Raw genomic sequence first — 16,290 nt, 5'->3', positions numbered from 1 at the left:
AGGCTTACTTACCATTCTATGTGCTGCCTTCCAACCTGTAGTGAATAACCAGTTTCTTCTCTAGTTGATCACATGCTGTTTCCTCTCTTCAAATTTTCCTGCCAATATCTAAGTATCCAGGGCACTTTACTTTTACCTATATTTTCTGCTAGATGTGATCCTGAAATCATCTTCTCCATAGTTTTGACCCTGCACTCTGTTACTTTTAATTTGAGAAAGCATGTAATTCGGAACATTTCAAGTCTCAAGATCTTCCATAATCACGTACCAAATACTGATCTCTGTGCCATTCTTCAGTTAAGTAATGACTTAGTTTGAATGCTACCAAAACATAGTACTGTCTTATTTCTTGTCAGAAAAATCTCGCATTACTCCCTCTTACACATCTCTTCAGGCAAGTTCAGATTTCTCTTCTTGATTTGACTTATCTGACATTTTCTAGCACTAATGCTTGACATTCATAGTCTCCTCAATATCCAGAAAACTTGTGTCCTTGTCTGCTTAAGACAATACTTCTCATCTGTATCACTATAAAAATTCCACATCCTCCAAACTTTAGAATACTGTTTTCATATTTTGGGTGGTTAACTCTCAGAGTGCCAGTTCATTCACATTCTCATTGGTTCTGTTTACTATAAATATTTCCTTGGATACTGTTCTACTGAACTGGCTACATTAATAATTCTTCCTCTTTCCTGTAAAAACACAGCTGCTGGTCAGCATCCAAACACTCTTCATCTTCACACTTATTAAATCTACTATTTATTCTCCTCTTTCATCCTAATTTACCTTTTGCTCTTTAGAGCAGGCTTCCTCACACAATTTTCAAGTGTACTTCTAAAAACATCAACAGGTTACTTTTTCTTTATCCTCTTGCTCATACATTATACTGTTATGCTATATGTTTATTAGTTTCTCCCATTGTTGCTCATATTATGACATTGTCAAAAAGTAATTTATTTACTTTATTTTCTGAGAGTGAATTTAATATTTGGATGGTAGAAAATGTTACGGTAGTAGTAATTTTATTCTTCCATTAATATGTCAATTAGAATTAGGCTCATCTGCAGATACAATCTTTTTTTTTTTGAATGCTCCATGAAGTAGTAATCAGAGAAAGAGAAAATGGGATCACTGTTATTTCTGTTGAATCTAACCATGGAAAAAGCTGGATAGAAGTACATAGTTAAATAACTTCAAGAACAGTTTTCAATTAACATCTTCAAGGTTTCTATTAGTGGTGTGTGTGTTAATTAGAAATAGGAATGAGTATTATTCATTTTAAGAAAAATTAAATTTGATTATTGCATATTTAGGTAGTAATAAAATAAGTAGTTTGAAATTGTAATCTAAGATTTATCACTGCTGGTGTTTATCTTGATAAATATGTAAAGATTGATATCTCCTTTAAATAATGTATTTGATCATGTTTAGTTTTGTTTGATTCTACATCTGGCTGTAGTCAATGATAATAGAAAGAACTTGCTGACAATGATGATAGATGCAGGTTATCTGTACACTAAGAGATTATCTGTATCTCTTTCATATTTCAGCGTAGTTCTTTCAATTGAGAAGTGGATTTTCTTTTCTTTTTTTTTAAATCTTTGCAGATTTTAACAGTTTTGATATTGTTGTAGTGTGACAAGCACCATTCGTGTATTATTCAAGACTGCCAGTTTACAATCATTTTGAAGTAAACATAACTTATTCTCACATAATTCAAGAACATAATTTGTTTTTAGCTCTGAGTTTTGTACTGCAGAATGTTTATTAGCTCAAAATTTTTACTTAGAAAGACCACTCATTTTCTTTGCTTTTATTGAGTAATTTGACTATTGCTGTACAAGTGTTATTTGCTAGAGTAATAAATGGAATTATGTTATGCAATTAAATTAAATGTTTTTATATAACGAAACCTGTGGTGAATTCATCACTAAAAAACACACGTACTAACCATAGTAATGACTATTTAATTCATAAATATTTCATCCCAAGTATCTTGGGACATCATCAGTACAGTAGTTCAAACAATACTAGGAATAACATACAGTTAGGGTGCATGATTACAATGGAATCTCAATATGCGTGCATTCTTCTTGTTGAGAGGCTTATACGCTGGTTATACATGATAACTAATAATTAAGGAATTGACAGCGTACACTAGAAATATAAATTAAATAAACTTTAATATATACTTTCCGATATTTCGGCAAACGTCACGTTGCCATCTTCTTGGGAACTTATTACAAAGACAAGTGCACACAAGTGCTACATAACAGCACATGAGAACTGAAGCTAGGAAGCTAACGTTTTCCTAAAGTCCTGATGGTGCCCCCTGGCAGGCTATATTGGTAGTTCATGGCCTTTGGGCTGAAGTTCTTCTGATAAATGTTTCCCAAATTTGGGGCAGTCTCATGCATCCAAATTTGTTGAGGTTTGGCATGTTCCTAAGGGCTGAGGCTGATTCCATGAATAGTCTTTCATATTTGAACTCGCAGTGTATTACTGTGGCTTTCTTCCATCTTATTCTGTGGCGAGTATCCTGAGCGTGGTCTGCAAGCCCAGAGTGGCTGTACTTGTGAAATCGGATGTAATCCTTGTGTTCTGAGATTCTGATATTTGCTGTCCTGCCTGTTTGGCCAAAGTAGGACAGTTCACAGCTGCAAGGGACCTGGTATACACCAGGTAGGTCTAGGGGGAAGTGGTTGGCTTTAGTGGAGCAGATAAGGGATGCCAATTTTCTATGTGGTCTGTAACAGGTGGTCAAGTCATGTTTTTTTAAAATTTTGTTGATTTTTTCCGAGGTGCCTCGGATGTAGGGAATGGTGATGGATTTAGAGTAATCTTTTTTGTGAAGGGGAGGGGATGGTGGGTTGTGGATAACTGGGTTAAGTATTTTTTGGATTCTTTTTGGGGGGTAGCTCTCAAATTAGAAAACTCCATAGGCTCCTTAAGAAGGTCACTTCTCGGCCTGTAGAGATTACCAACAGACTGAAACCCTATAACTCTAGATCCTCCTGCATATATGGGCTCCCAAAAATACATAAAGAAAATGTGCCATTACGTCCCATAGTGGATGGAATTGATTCCCCCACTTACAAACTAGCCAAACATTTAGCCAAAGTGCTCTCACGCTATACTGGCAACACACCATCACACATAAAAAAACTCAGCCCACTTCAAAGCCAGCATAGAAAACCTTACACTCCAACATAATGACATAATGGTCAGTTTTGACGTCTCCTCCTTATTCACGAATGTCCCCCTCAAAGAAACCTTAGAGCTAATCCAAGCTAAATTTCCTCTCGATATCTCAGCCCTATTCCAGTTTACAATGAACTCAGGCTATTTTGTTTGGCAGGAAAAATTCTACAAACAGATACAGGGGACAGCCATGGGTTCACCACTTTCCCCACCCTTGGCTAACTTCTTTATGGAGACTTTTGAAGAGAAAGCCTTAAACTCAGCCCCACAAAAACCTACCATATGGCTTCACTACGTTGATGATGTGTTCGCTATTTGGCCACATGGCCCGGATTCACTCCTCTCCTTCCTAACACACTTAAACAACCAACACCCTAGAATCAAGTCACCCTGGTAAAAGAGGAAAACAATAACCTCCCCTTCCTAGACACACTAGTTGCCCGCCAACCTGATGGAACCTTGGTTTTCTCAGTTTATAGAAAACCCACCCATACAGGCAGATACATTCACCAACAATCCCATTACCCCCCCCACACACACACAACAGTATGGAGTTATTAAGACACTATTCAACAGGGCAAAATTAATCTGTTCAAATGATCACGCCCTAACCACTGAACTAAATCACATCCGTGACACTTTCTCAGCCAATGGCTACCCCCCCCCCCAAAAAAAAAAAAGAATCCAAAAAATACTTAACCCAGTTATCCACAACCCACCATCCCCTCCCCTTCACAAAAAAGATTACTCTAAATCCATCACCATTCCCTACATCCGAGGCACCTCGGAAAAAATCAACAAAGTTTTAAAAAAACATGACTTGACCACCTGTTACAGACCACACATAAAATTGGCATCCATTATCCGCTCCACTAAAGACCAACCACTTCCCCTAGACCTACCTGGTGTATACCAGGTCCCTTGCATCCGTAAACTGTCCTACTTTGGCCAAACAGGCAGGACAGCAAATATCAGAATCTCAGAACACAAGGATTACATCTGATTTCACAAGTACAGCCACTCTGGGCTTGCAGACCATGCTCTGGATACTCGCCACAGAATAAGATGGAAGAAAGCCACAGTAATACACTGCAGCAAGTTCAAATATGAAAGACTATTCATGGAATCAGCCTCAGCCCTTAGGAACATGCAAAACCTCAACAAATTTGGATGCATGAGACTGCCCCAAATTTGGGAAACATTTATCAGAAGAACTTCAGCCCAAAGGCCAAGAACTACCAATATAGCCTGCCAGGGGGCACCGACTTTAGGAAAACTTTAGCTTCCTAGCTTCGGTTCTCATTTGCTGTTATGTAGTACTTGTGTGCACTTGTCTTTGTAATAAGTTCCCAAGAAGATGGCAATGTGACATTTGCCGAAATATCGGAAAGTATATATTAAAGTTTATTTAATTTATATTTCTAGTGTACACTGTCAATTCCTTAATTATTAGTTATTAATATACGTGCAGTAATGTGTTATAGAAGTAAATTAAATATAACTGCGGAAAAAAATATATATATACATATATATATATTATTTTACACAATTTTGTATGACAATTTCTCAAATGACGTTCTTACTATTCCTAAAGTATGGGAAATTGTCATACAAAATTGTGTAAAATAATCTTTATATATATATATTTTTTTTCTTTTCTTTTTCCAGTTATATTTAATTTACTTCTATAACACGTTACTGCACGCATATTGAGATTCCATTATAATAATGCGCCCTAACTGTATGTTATTCCTAGTATTGTTTGAACTACTGTTCTGATGATGTCCCAAGTTAGTTCTTCTTCTTCGTCTATGATCTCTTATGCTTTTAAGCGTCGAGATTTTGCCAGAGATTTCCATGCCGTCCTGTCTAAGGTTTGTTGTTTTGCTTCTTTCCAGTTAATTCCCTTCTTTTCCAATTTTTCTTTAATTTCCTTTTGCCAACCTTTCCTGGGTCTGCCTATGTTTCTTTTTCCTATTTTCTGGCTTTCGTATACAGTTTTTGCTATTCTTCCTTCTTCCATTCGATTGATGTCCAAACCATCTCATTTGGGCTTGTGTTATGAATTGATTCAGAGGTGCAACTTGAAGGCTGTCTCTTATGGTTTGATTTCTTGTTCTTCTAGTCTTGTGTTTTGTGCCACTTTCCTGAGATATTTCATTTCAGTTGTGTGTAGTTTATTTGTGTTTCCTGTTGGTAGAAACACTGAACGGTACACTGCCATTTTGGTACTTTGGGTGACTTCTTTCTTATCTAGGAGTGGGCCTTTCATTGCATAGAATAGCTTTGTACCCCATCTTATCCTGTTGTTAATTTCTGTGTCTAGTCTACCATCTTCTTGTATATATGATCCCAAGTATTTAAAGGAGTGGACTTGTTCCAGTTGGTGATTCTCTATTTTTATTGTGTGTTTTTGTTGATTTCTAGATATGATCATTGTTTTAGTTTTATTTATATTTATGGTCATATTCCTTTTCTTTGTTTCTTTATGCCAAATGTTGATATTGTACTGCAGATCTTCAGCTGTATTTGCTAGAATCACTACATCATCTGCAAAAGTCATATGTGAAATCCTAGTTTCTTTCAGTTTCCTGTATCCTAAGTGGAACTTTTTTATTTTTGTTTGGCATGCCTTTAAAATTTCATCCATTACTACGATGAAGAGAAGAGGGCTGAGGATACTGCCTTGCCTCACTCCTATACATTTGTTTCAAATTATTTTGATCTATTATTACAGGTTCTTACATAATTTCTATTACTTTTGTAGAGGTTTATGGCTGCTATTAAGTTATCTTGTATCTTGTTTTTCTTTAATGTTTGCCATATTAAGTGTCTGGGAACTCGGTCAAAGGCCTTTTCAAAATCTATAAAACATGAATGTAGTTCTTTTCCATATTCCAATGTTTTCTCTGATATTTGTCTAAGACTGAAGATAAGATCCTGTGTTCTTCTATTTTTTCGAAAGCCATATTGCATTTCATCCAGCGTGTCCTCTATTTGATTCCTAAGCCTCGCTTCTAAAATGCAGGTATATAATTTTCCTGGAACGCTTAAAAGCGAAATTCCTCTATGGTTTTCACATTTGCGGTTGTCTCCTTTCTTAAATATGGGGATTATTATAGCTACTTCCCAGTCTTTGGGAATAATTTTCTTTTTCCATACAACATTGAATAGATGTAAAAGAAATTTTATTGCTTTCGTTCCTAAATTCTTTACCATTTCTGGTGTTATTTGGTCATGGCCTGCTGATTTGCCCAGTTTTATTTTATTTATTGCTGCTAACAGTTCATTTGCATGAATTTCTTCACTCTGATCTTCTATTTTGCTTGTGTGTCTTGCTCTTAGGGTTCTATTTTTTCCATGTCCTGCATCTTCCAGTAATTCTTGAAAGTACTGTTTCCATCTTTCCATGATGTCTTCGGAATTTGTGAGTAACTTTCCATCCTTATTTTTGATAAACTTTATGGGGCATTCTTTCTCTGACCTCATTCTTCTTAAAACATTATAGAAGAGTTTTTGGTTTCCTTTAAAATTTTGTTCTAAAGTATGTCCGAAGTCTTCTCAGCATTTTCTTTTCTCTGCTTTCACTAAGGTTTTAACTTTATTTCTTTGGTTGTTGTATAGTTCTCTATCAACCTGCAGCTTTGATGTTATATATCTCTTCCATAATTGCTTTTTCTTTTTAATTTCTTCTTTTAGTTCTTCAGTCCACCAGGGTGTTTTAGGGTGTTTTATGTTTCTTCTGTTTATTATTTAATGATGCACCACAAATTTCTTTGCTTGTTTCTAGAAGTGTTTTGAACCTGTACCATAGGTTTTCTACATCTTGGTCTTCATATATCTCTTTTTCTACTTCTTTCATCTTCTCTTCTATTTTACTTTTATACTCAATGGCTGTTTCATCTTTCTTTAGTTTGTAGTTCTTTATCTTAACATTTATTTCCTTGCTACTTTTTCTACATTTTTCAACTTTTATTTTATGGATTGTTTCCAATACTAATAAGTAGTGGTCACTGCCTATTTCAGGACCTCTGTAGACTCTTGCATTCTTTGTATACTTCCAGTACGATCTGCTTATGATGGCGTAGTCGATTATAGATTTTTCGTTTCTATTGGGCTCTTCCCTGGTAAACTTATGGATTTCTTTATGCTTGAACATAGTATTCGCTATCACTAAATTATTTGTAAGGCAAAGATGTATTATTCTTTCTCCATTATTATTCCGGGTTATTTCTCCTTGTGATCCCAACACTTGTTCCGTTTCTTCATCTACTTGATTCCCTACCTGGCCATTAAGGTCTCCTAGTAGTATGATATGCCCTTGAACTTCTTCAATTGTTTTTTTGTAAGAGTTCGAAGAATTCATCTTTAATTTCTTTATTGGCATTATCGTTTGGGCCATATGCAACAATTACAGTGAATACTTGGTTGTCTGATTTAAAATCTATAGTGATTGCCAACAACCTTTCGTTTATTAGTTGCTATTTAGTAATATATTCTTTGAGATCTGGTTTAATTATGCAAGCTACCCCTTGTTTTCCCCATTCTCTTGGGTTTACCCCTGAATAGAAAAGTATATACCCATCTTTCATTTTCTGGCAACCTTGATCTTTCTTTTTTGTTTCTGTGACTGCTAACAAATCCAATCTTGATTTTTTAAATTCATCAATTAATTCGTTTTCTTTTCCATGTAGACTTTTAATGTTCCATGTTCCATATCTCATGTACCTTTTTCCTCGCTTTGTCGTTAACGCAGTTCGGCTATCTCTTTGTTATTTCTTTTAATGAGTGAAATTTTAAGGTGTGCAGGGGATTAGCCTTCAGCACCCGAGTCTGGTGGTGGGGCTGCCACCTTCGAGGCCCCCAGACCGGCCTATGAGGGAAGTGCTATCCTATTGGTCCACGGGAGGTATTTTATTTCCCTCCTACCCTTCATAGTAACCTATGACGAGCATTCCCCGATCCGCCACCAGGGGACGTGCCCGATGGGGTTACAGGTGTCCCCACACGGGGTCCCAAGTTACTTGGGATGAAATATTTACAAAGTAAATAGTCATTACTGTGGTTAGTACGTGTGTTTTTTAGTAATTAAATTAAAGATGCCAAGAAATTATATTTGTGTTTACACCTTTATTTGAGTGTAAGCAAACAACATTTGCATGTGAAGTATATTCACAACCAGGTTACTTGTATGTAGTAGCTACTGACTTTACATTGATTGCCTTACTATTTCATAATGCAAAACCCATATCCTTTAGGGTGTATATAATGCTATTCATACATACATACATACACCTTTTCATGCTTGTATATGTGAAATTATGACTTCTGCATTACTTCAACCTTGGTATCTCTTCTGGGTCTTGAAAGCAGTCTGGGTAGTGGCCCTTCTCATAATGCATAGCATTACACACACACCCTAAAGGATGTATGTATGTGAAGTACAGGATATCCACAACCTAGTTGTGGATATACTTCACATGCAAACTTTGTTTACTTACACTTGGATAGAGGATTATACAGAAATTAAATTTTTTGGCATCTTTAATTTATAACTTAGTGAAAAAACTTTCAACAATAAGTCATGCAATGTAAATATTAGGATGACTGAGTATTCAGAAGCTTCTTCCTTTCTTGTGATTAATTTTTATAGTAATATAATAACATCATACGAGTTAATATATTGAATATGAATACCATTAAGGAGTAATGAAATCAGAATGTGGAGGAATGTAGGCAGCTCTGTGTGACATTGCAGTTGAGATGTTATAATCAGCAACTTACTGAAGCAAATCATTCTTTAAAAACATAGTTAACGCAGTGCTAATAAAGCACACTGTTTTAACCTTGTTTTTAAAGATCTGTTTAACACTCATTTTGATATCTTCAGTTTTCTGTGCATAATTGTAATGTTTAAAAATGGGAAATCCACTCTAAATTGGCTTGGAAACAATGTGTCATATGACAGCAGTGATAATAAGGATATCAGTGATAAATTATAACTTCTTTGTCTGAAACTATTATTTTAAATTGACATTTTATCTCAATATGTGTGTGTGTGTGTGCTAATTTGTATGACAAACCATTTTGGAACTATATTTTAAAGAACTTTTCCAATTTGCTTCAGCAAGTACAGGAATTTAACATCTCAATCCGATGTCACACAGAGCTTCTACTACGGCTGCTACGTCCTGATGTCATGCTAAAGGTGAGTTATTGATATACTTTTATTTGGCTTTGGCATCTAAAGTAAACTTTTTAAAAAAATTACTGTAATAAACACTTCATATGTTCAGTTAGAATGTTGTTTAACCTTTGAGCACATATAAAAGAAACAGAAGAAATAACACTTTTTTTATGAATGAGCAAAAAAAAAAATATATATATATATATATATATATATATATATGGAAAATGAATGAGTCGCTTATGATTTTTAGCCATTTATTAGAGTGATATGAGACCAATAGTTTAAATAGCTAAAGAGATACAGCTTAAAACACATGCTAACATATTTTATTATTAGAGGACACCTCTATAGACTCCAAGGACTCATTGCAGGACGGCACTCTACACCACCCACAGACTACATATCCATCATTTCTGACCCACTAATTACATGTTCTATTGGTTATTTATCTCTATATGGGATCAAACCTGAGTTTGTAGAAGAAAAAATCTTGTTACTTCCATATGAGATGGGCTAACTAACCTTGAATTGGAAAAAATCCATATAAAGATTCCTTTCATTATGTCTTCCTTACTATTTGGAAAGGTAAATGTTTCCAACATGCAGTCTTCCAGCTGCATGCATTTTGGAAACATTATTTATGTAGAACATAAAAATTATAAATCTACTAATTATTGGACCATTCACAACAAAACCAACAACATTAATCTCATCCTTTTATGTGACAACAGATTAAGAGCAATAGTATATAAAGCTAAACCTAATGGAATGTAAGAGTGGCTCTGCAAGATATGCAATACATTGCAAACATATATATACAGTGTGTGTGTGTGTGTGTGTGTGTGTGTGTGTGTGTGTGTGTATATGTATACACACACACACACACACGAGGGTGGTCTGAAAAGTTCTTGGCCTAACAATGAAAAAACGAATTTATAATTTCTAAATTATTCTTATTTTTCAGCATAATCTCCCTTAAGAGTAATGCATTTATTCGAGCAATGCTCCAGCGCCATTATCCTGTCCCTGTGGTGGTTCTCAGTAAGATCTGCAAAATACCCCTCTACAGCTGCAATCGCCTCTTGATTCGAATAAAAACTCTGACCAGCGAGGAAAAGTTTGTTTTGGGAAGTCAGAGGGAGCCAAATCTGGAAATAGGATGGATGTTCCAACAATTCATAGTGCAGATCCCTTAATTTTCCCATTGCCAAAACACCTTTGTGAGCAGGTGTATTGTCCTGATGAAAGATGATTTTTTCTTCTGCAAACTGGATCTTTTCTCACGAATTTTTTCATCTAGTCTGGTTAAAAGATCAGAATAATATTCTCCAGTTACTGTTTTACCCTTTTCAAGATAATTAATAAACAAAATGTCTTTAGTATACCAAAAAAACACCGATGCCATGACGTTTCTGCTGATGGAACCAATTTTGTCTTCTTTGGCACCAAGCAACCAGCTTCTGTCCACTGTTTTGACTGCTGTTTGGATTCTGGTATGTAGTGGTGAATCCAAGTCGCATCCATAGTAATAAATCGATGCACAAAATCAGTTTTATTCTTGTTAAAACGCTCCAAGCGCTATTCAGATATTTTCATGCAAGTGCATTTTTGATCTGCTGTGAGCAAGTGTTTCACCCATCTTGCACAAAGCTTTTTCATTTGCAATTCTTCATGCAAAATATATCCACATTCTTTTGAAATGCCTCTAGTCTCAGCAATTTCATGCACTTTGACTCACCGATCATTCAGTACCATATCATGCATCTAACAGATAAGCTTAGGTGTTGATGGTTATTCATGACTTATTTTTCACGGTATTAACAACACCACAAACACTTTTTTTCCAACAAAGATGTTTTATTAACGCTTATATTTCGCTGATTTTCAACTCAGCATCATCAGAGCACAACACACAAGTAAACGCGACAGTGAGTGAGTGAGTGAAACAATATAATTGCAAAAGACAAATGATCTAAAGTCCTATTTTTGGCGCCCTCTAACGAGAAAAAAAAAAAAAAAAAAAAAAAAAACAGCAGTTATCCAGGAGTTTTTCTTAGGTTAACCGTCTCCCAAATTTTTGGCAAATTAATGCAACCATATTTGTTAAGGTTGGGAGAATTCTTCAAAGCCATTGCTGACTCAAAAAATAATCTTTCAGATCTATAACGACTCCTAAATAGCACATTCGTTTTCCTCCATCTAATCCTGTGTGAAGGCATGTCCAAAGCGTGGTCTGCCAGTCCCGACTTGCCATAGTAATAGTAGCGAATGTATCTTTCATGTTCTTCCAGGCGGATGTTCACTGATCTTCCTATTTGCCCATAATAGGCCAAGTCACAGTCACATGGAACTTCATACACTCCTGGGTGTGCTAAAGGGTGAAGTTTATCCTTAGGCGAGCGGATCAGAGTTGCCAGCTTGACATGAGGTTTGAAGGTGGCGTGAAGGCCATGTTTCAACAATACTTTGGCTATCTTTTCCGATGTACCTCTGATATAGGGAATAGAAATGGTCATGTTTTATTCTTGTGTATTAGGGGAGGGCAGAGTAATGGGCCTATGTAGTATTTTATCTATTTTGTAGGGATTGTAGCCGTTGGCTAAGAACGTATGGCGCAGGTACTGGAGTTCAGTGGCCAGAGCTGTATCGTTAGAACAAATGGCTCTGGCTCTGTGTGTCAGTGTTTTTAAAATGCCGTACTGTTGGACTGGATGATGATGATGTGATTGTTTATGTAGGTATCTTCCTGTGTGTGTAGGCTTTCTGTAAATAGAAAAAGATAGTGATCCATCTGAAAGGCGGGTGACTAATGTGTCAAGAAATGGTAAACAGTTATTTGATTCTTTTTCTACTGTGAAGTGAATTTTGGGGTGTTGGCTGTTTAGGTAGATGACAAAAGCATCCAAAGTGTCTTGTCCATGGGGCCAGATGGCAAACACATCATCTACATAGCGCAACCACATTTGTGGCTTGTATGTAGCTGTGGTAAGTACTTTGTTTTCAAAATGTTCCATGTAAAAATTTGCTAACGGGGGAGAGAGGGGGGGGAACCCATAGCAGTACCATTAATCTGTTTGTATAATTCTCCCCCTCCCCATGTAAAGTAACCTGCATTCATGGTAAATTGAAATAATTCAAAAATATCTGGAGGAAATTTAGACTTGAATAAATCAAGAGTGTCTGTAAGTGGTACATTGGTAAATAAGGAGGTGACATCGAAACTAACCATTATGTCTGAATCTTTTAGGATTAGATTTTTAACCAGTGTTTTGAAACGGATTGAATTTTTTACAAAAGTAGAGGAGTTGCCAGTAAGAGGGGCAAGCAACTTAGCTAAATGCCGGGCCAGTTTATATGTGGGACTATCTATGCTATCAACTATGGGGCATAGGGGAATATTAGTTTTGTGGATTTTTGGTAATCCATAAATACGGGGTGTTTTAACATGAATTGGTTTTATTTTCCTGATGATTTTTTTGGGCCATGATGTCACTTTTTTCAGTAATTTTCGGACTTTTTTCTTTTGCGACATCGTAGGGTCTCGATGTATAATTTGATATGTGGAACTGTCACATATGAGATCTTGTATTTTTCTGTTATACTCTTCTTTATTCATGATGACTGTTGCATTTCCTTTATCGGCTTTTGTAATAACTTTTTTAGGGCAGTTATTTGCTTACGTGGTATATTGCTTTTTGGAGGCTTAGCCTTGTTTATAATACTTGCTATATCTAGTCACACATTATTGGCCATTGCTGGCAGAAGATCGTGGATACCCCGTTCTACTTTCATCATAATTTCTAGTTTAGGAATTTGTTTGGGCGTGACGGCAAAGTTATGTCCTAAACTGAGAGCGTTCTTGGCTTCTTCAGTAAGTGTTTCCAATGATAGGTTTACGACCACGTGGTCTCGTCGAAGTTGCGGTCGGGACTTCGTATGTTGGCGCTGTTGTACGAGTTCAAATTTCTTTAGGTGTTTGCTTTTTACTTTTGTGAATTCTTTTTTTGCTGCAACTTCGGAGATGTGCTGTAGGACCGTCCATATTTCAGGATTTAATACGTTTATTAGTTCTTGTTGTAGAGCTGTGATAGAGCTGTTTAGCTTACTAAGCTCTATGCGAGTAGCGGCGATTTGTTCTCGAAGAAGTGCTAAACTCGCCCGTCGATAAATACGATGTGCCTTTGCCGATTGCAACTTTTCTTTGAATTTCAGAAAAGATGGAATGATATCGTTGTCGCGGCATCGTTTAAGGAAGGCTAACCGGTTCAATTTTCTGGACAATTTCAGTTTCAACTTACCGAACCGTCGCGCTTTGTAAACAATATCTTCTCCATGCAGAATCATCAATCTAACAGATAAGCTTAGGTGTTGATGGTTATTCATGACATATCATGCAATTGATCAATGATTTCTGGTGGTGTTACACTTTTTGGATGTCCTTCACGTGGATCATCTTCAAGGCTGGTACAGCCACGTTTAAACTTGGCAGCACATTTCTTAATTGTCAAAAATGAAGGAGAAGAGCGCCCATAAACTTTTATGAATTTCTTTTGGCATTAAACATTAAACCTTCTTTTACAAAGAATTTTATAACCTCACAATACTCAATTTTATCCATTTCAAGGGATACAGACAACACTTTTGCTTCAGACAGCTGTATGAAACAAACTACTTGATAGAATGACTTGCAATTTCACATTGATGCTTATGACAGATGTACCAACTTAGAAAAAAAAAAAAAAAAATCTTGTCGATAGTGTTGCTATATATGGTCGAGGCCGAGAACTTTTCAGACCACCTTCGTAAATGTTTTTTTTTTCCTCCATCATTTCCAGTATGTTTTTTCCAAAAAAAAAAAGGATTTAAAAGACACCTGTGAGATTTCCATATTTATACAAAACATGTATGCCGCAATGAAATAATTATTATTTCAAAGCTGAATGTAGAAATTATGAAAGTTTCATAAGGTAAGTTGCTTACGAGAATACACTCCTCAGCATTCACGAGTTGCCTTAGTGTGGACTACCTTTTATTAGTCGATTTGGATAAGGTTTCACAGGCCTAACAGCTGTTTTGAACTGATTGGTTCTTTTTAGAGACTAGGCAGAAACCTGAAGCAAAAACTCTCGTTCAGTGCTAAGGAACTTGAAATGGCAGAGAAATGTATTTTTCATAAACAAACTTAGTTAGTGTGTAAAAGTAATTACTAAAATAAAGAGCTAAAAGGCTTCAGTTCAGTGATGCAAAATTACATAAGCAAAGTGGATATTAGATCCAGCATTATGTCAAAACTGAACGTAGAAATTATGAAAGTTTCTTAAGGTAAGTTCATGAGAAAGTTTACGAGAATACACTCCCCAGCATTCACGAGTTGCTTTAGTGAGGACTACTTAAAATCATAGCCGTTGCTCAAATGTCTGTATGTTTGCCTTTTATTAGTCCATTTTGATTAGGTTTCACTGGCCTAGCTCAAACCAGTTCGAAACTGCTGTCAGGCCAGTGATACCATATCGAAATGGACTAATAAAAGGCAAATATATAGACACTTGGGCAGCACCTATGTTTTTTAAGTAGTCCACAGTAAGGTAACTCGTGAATGCTAGCGAGTATATTCTCATAAGCTCTCTCGTGAACTTACCTTACGGAACTTTAATAGTTTTTCTACATTTGAAATAATGCTGGATCTAATATCCACTTTGCTTATGTAATTTTGAATTGCCGAACTGACTCTTTCTTGAATTGGCTCTTTGTTTTAGTAATTACTTTTAAGCACCGACCGAGAGTTCGCTTATGAAAAATAAATTTCTCTGACATTTCAAGTTCCATAGTACTGAATGAGAGTTTTTTGCTCTCTTAAGGTTTCTGCCTTGTCTCTGAAGAGAACCAACCAGTTCAAAACAGCTGTTAGGTCAGTGAAACTTTATCAAAATGGAATAATAAAAGGTGAATATATAGACGCTTGGGCACTACTTAAAACACACCTATGTCTTTTAAGTAGTCCATTCTAAGGCAACTCCTGGATGCCAGGGAGTGTATTTCCATAGGCTCTCTGGTCAATTTACAAAAATTCCATAGTTTCTACATTCGGCTTTGAAATCATGCTGGATCTAATATCCACTTGGCTTATGTAATTTTGCATCACCAATATGAAGCCTTTTGGCTTTTTATTTTAGTAATTATTATTTATTATTCACCATATTTCATTTTTTTTATTGTTAAACATCTTCAGCATGAGTTGAAAAACAATAATAGAAATTTGAACACACAAAACAGAAACATGCATTGCAATAGAATTGTTCTAAACATGTACTCACTTCGTAGCTAGGATAAAATGCTATTGATGTGTGCACACACGTGCATATACACACACTTTTGGGAATAACAATTTCTGCTATTGTTTTTCATCCCACACTGATGGCTTTACAGTACATAAAGCAAAATATATGCAGTCGATTATTCATTTGCATATATGTGAATGAATCATAATTATTTCACTGTGGTGTATATGTTTTTTCTAGACTTTTTTCCCAAGCCATTCCAAGCAACAGTATGAATGGTTAGGTTTAGGAGCAAAAGATTGCAACTGTTATCTGCTATACTCTCACACCCATGCCTCTAAAATCATTATTAGTCATATGCTCAGTTTTTAGCTAAGGATGGAGACTGGCTTTTCCATTAAAAGCTGTTCACATACTCCATCTAGAGAATAAAAAGCATTTGAGGATTTATTTTATTTTAAAGAATTCTTAGCAACTCATGCTATATGAAGATACATTACAAACAGTTTGCATGTGAAGTGTCTTCACGATTGTATAGAGGCTGTTGACTTCATATTCATTGTCTTTAATACCCCATAATGCAAAAGCATACATTCTTTCTGATATGTATAATGCTGT

At 35.8% G+C, this 16,290-nt stretch overlaps 1 protein-coding gene across 2 annotated transcripts in view; it reads left to right on the top strand.

Moving 5' to 3' along the window:
- LOC150102574 (fasciculation and elongation protein zeta-2-like) overlaps window positions 1-16,290 on the top strand; it is a 226,412-nt gene that overhangs the window by 93,909 nt on the left and 116,213 nt on the right. Inside the window, exon 3 of one of the 2 annotated variants that reach the window (XM_090398833.1) lies at window positions 9,332-9,412. The exons of the other annotated variant lie outside the window; for it this stretch is intronic. Within the exon in view, the coding sequence (XP_090254959.1) occupies window positions 9,332-9,412 (81 nt within the window). The remainder of the gene's footprint in view (window positions 1-9,331; window positions 9,413-16,290) is intronic. 2 annotated transcript variants of the gene reach the window in all.

Source organism: Typopeltis vanoorti, chromosome 10 (assembly GCF_054136105.1).
Source record: "Typopeltis vanoorti isolate ZY-2024b chromosome 10, IOZ_Tvanoo_1.0, whole genome shotgun sequence".
In the NCBI taxonomy this organism is placed as follows: domain Eukaryota; kingdom Metazoa; phylum Arthropoda; class Arachnida; order Uropygi; family Thelyphonidae; genus Typopeltis; species Typopeltis vanoorti.
Note: the sequence above shows the minus strand (reverse complement) of the source record. Positions and strands in the feature narration are given on the sequence as shown.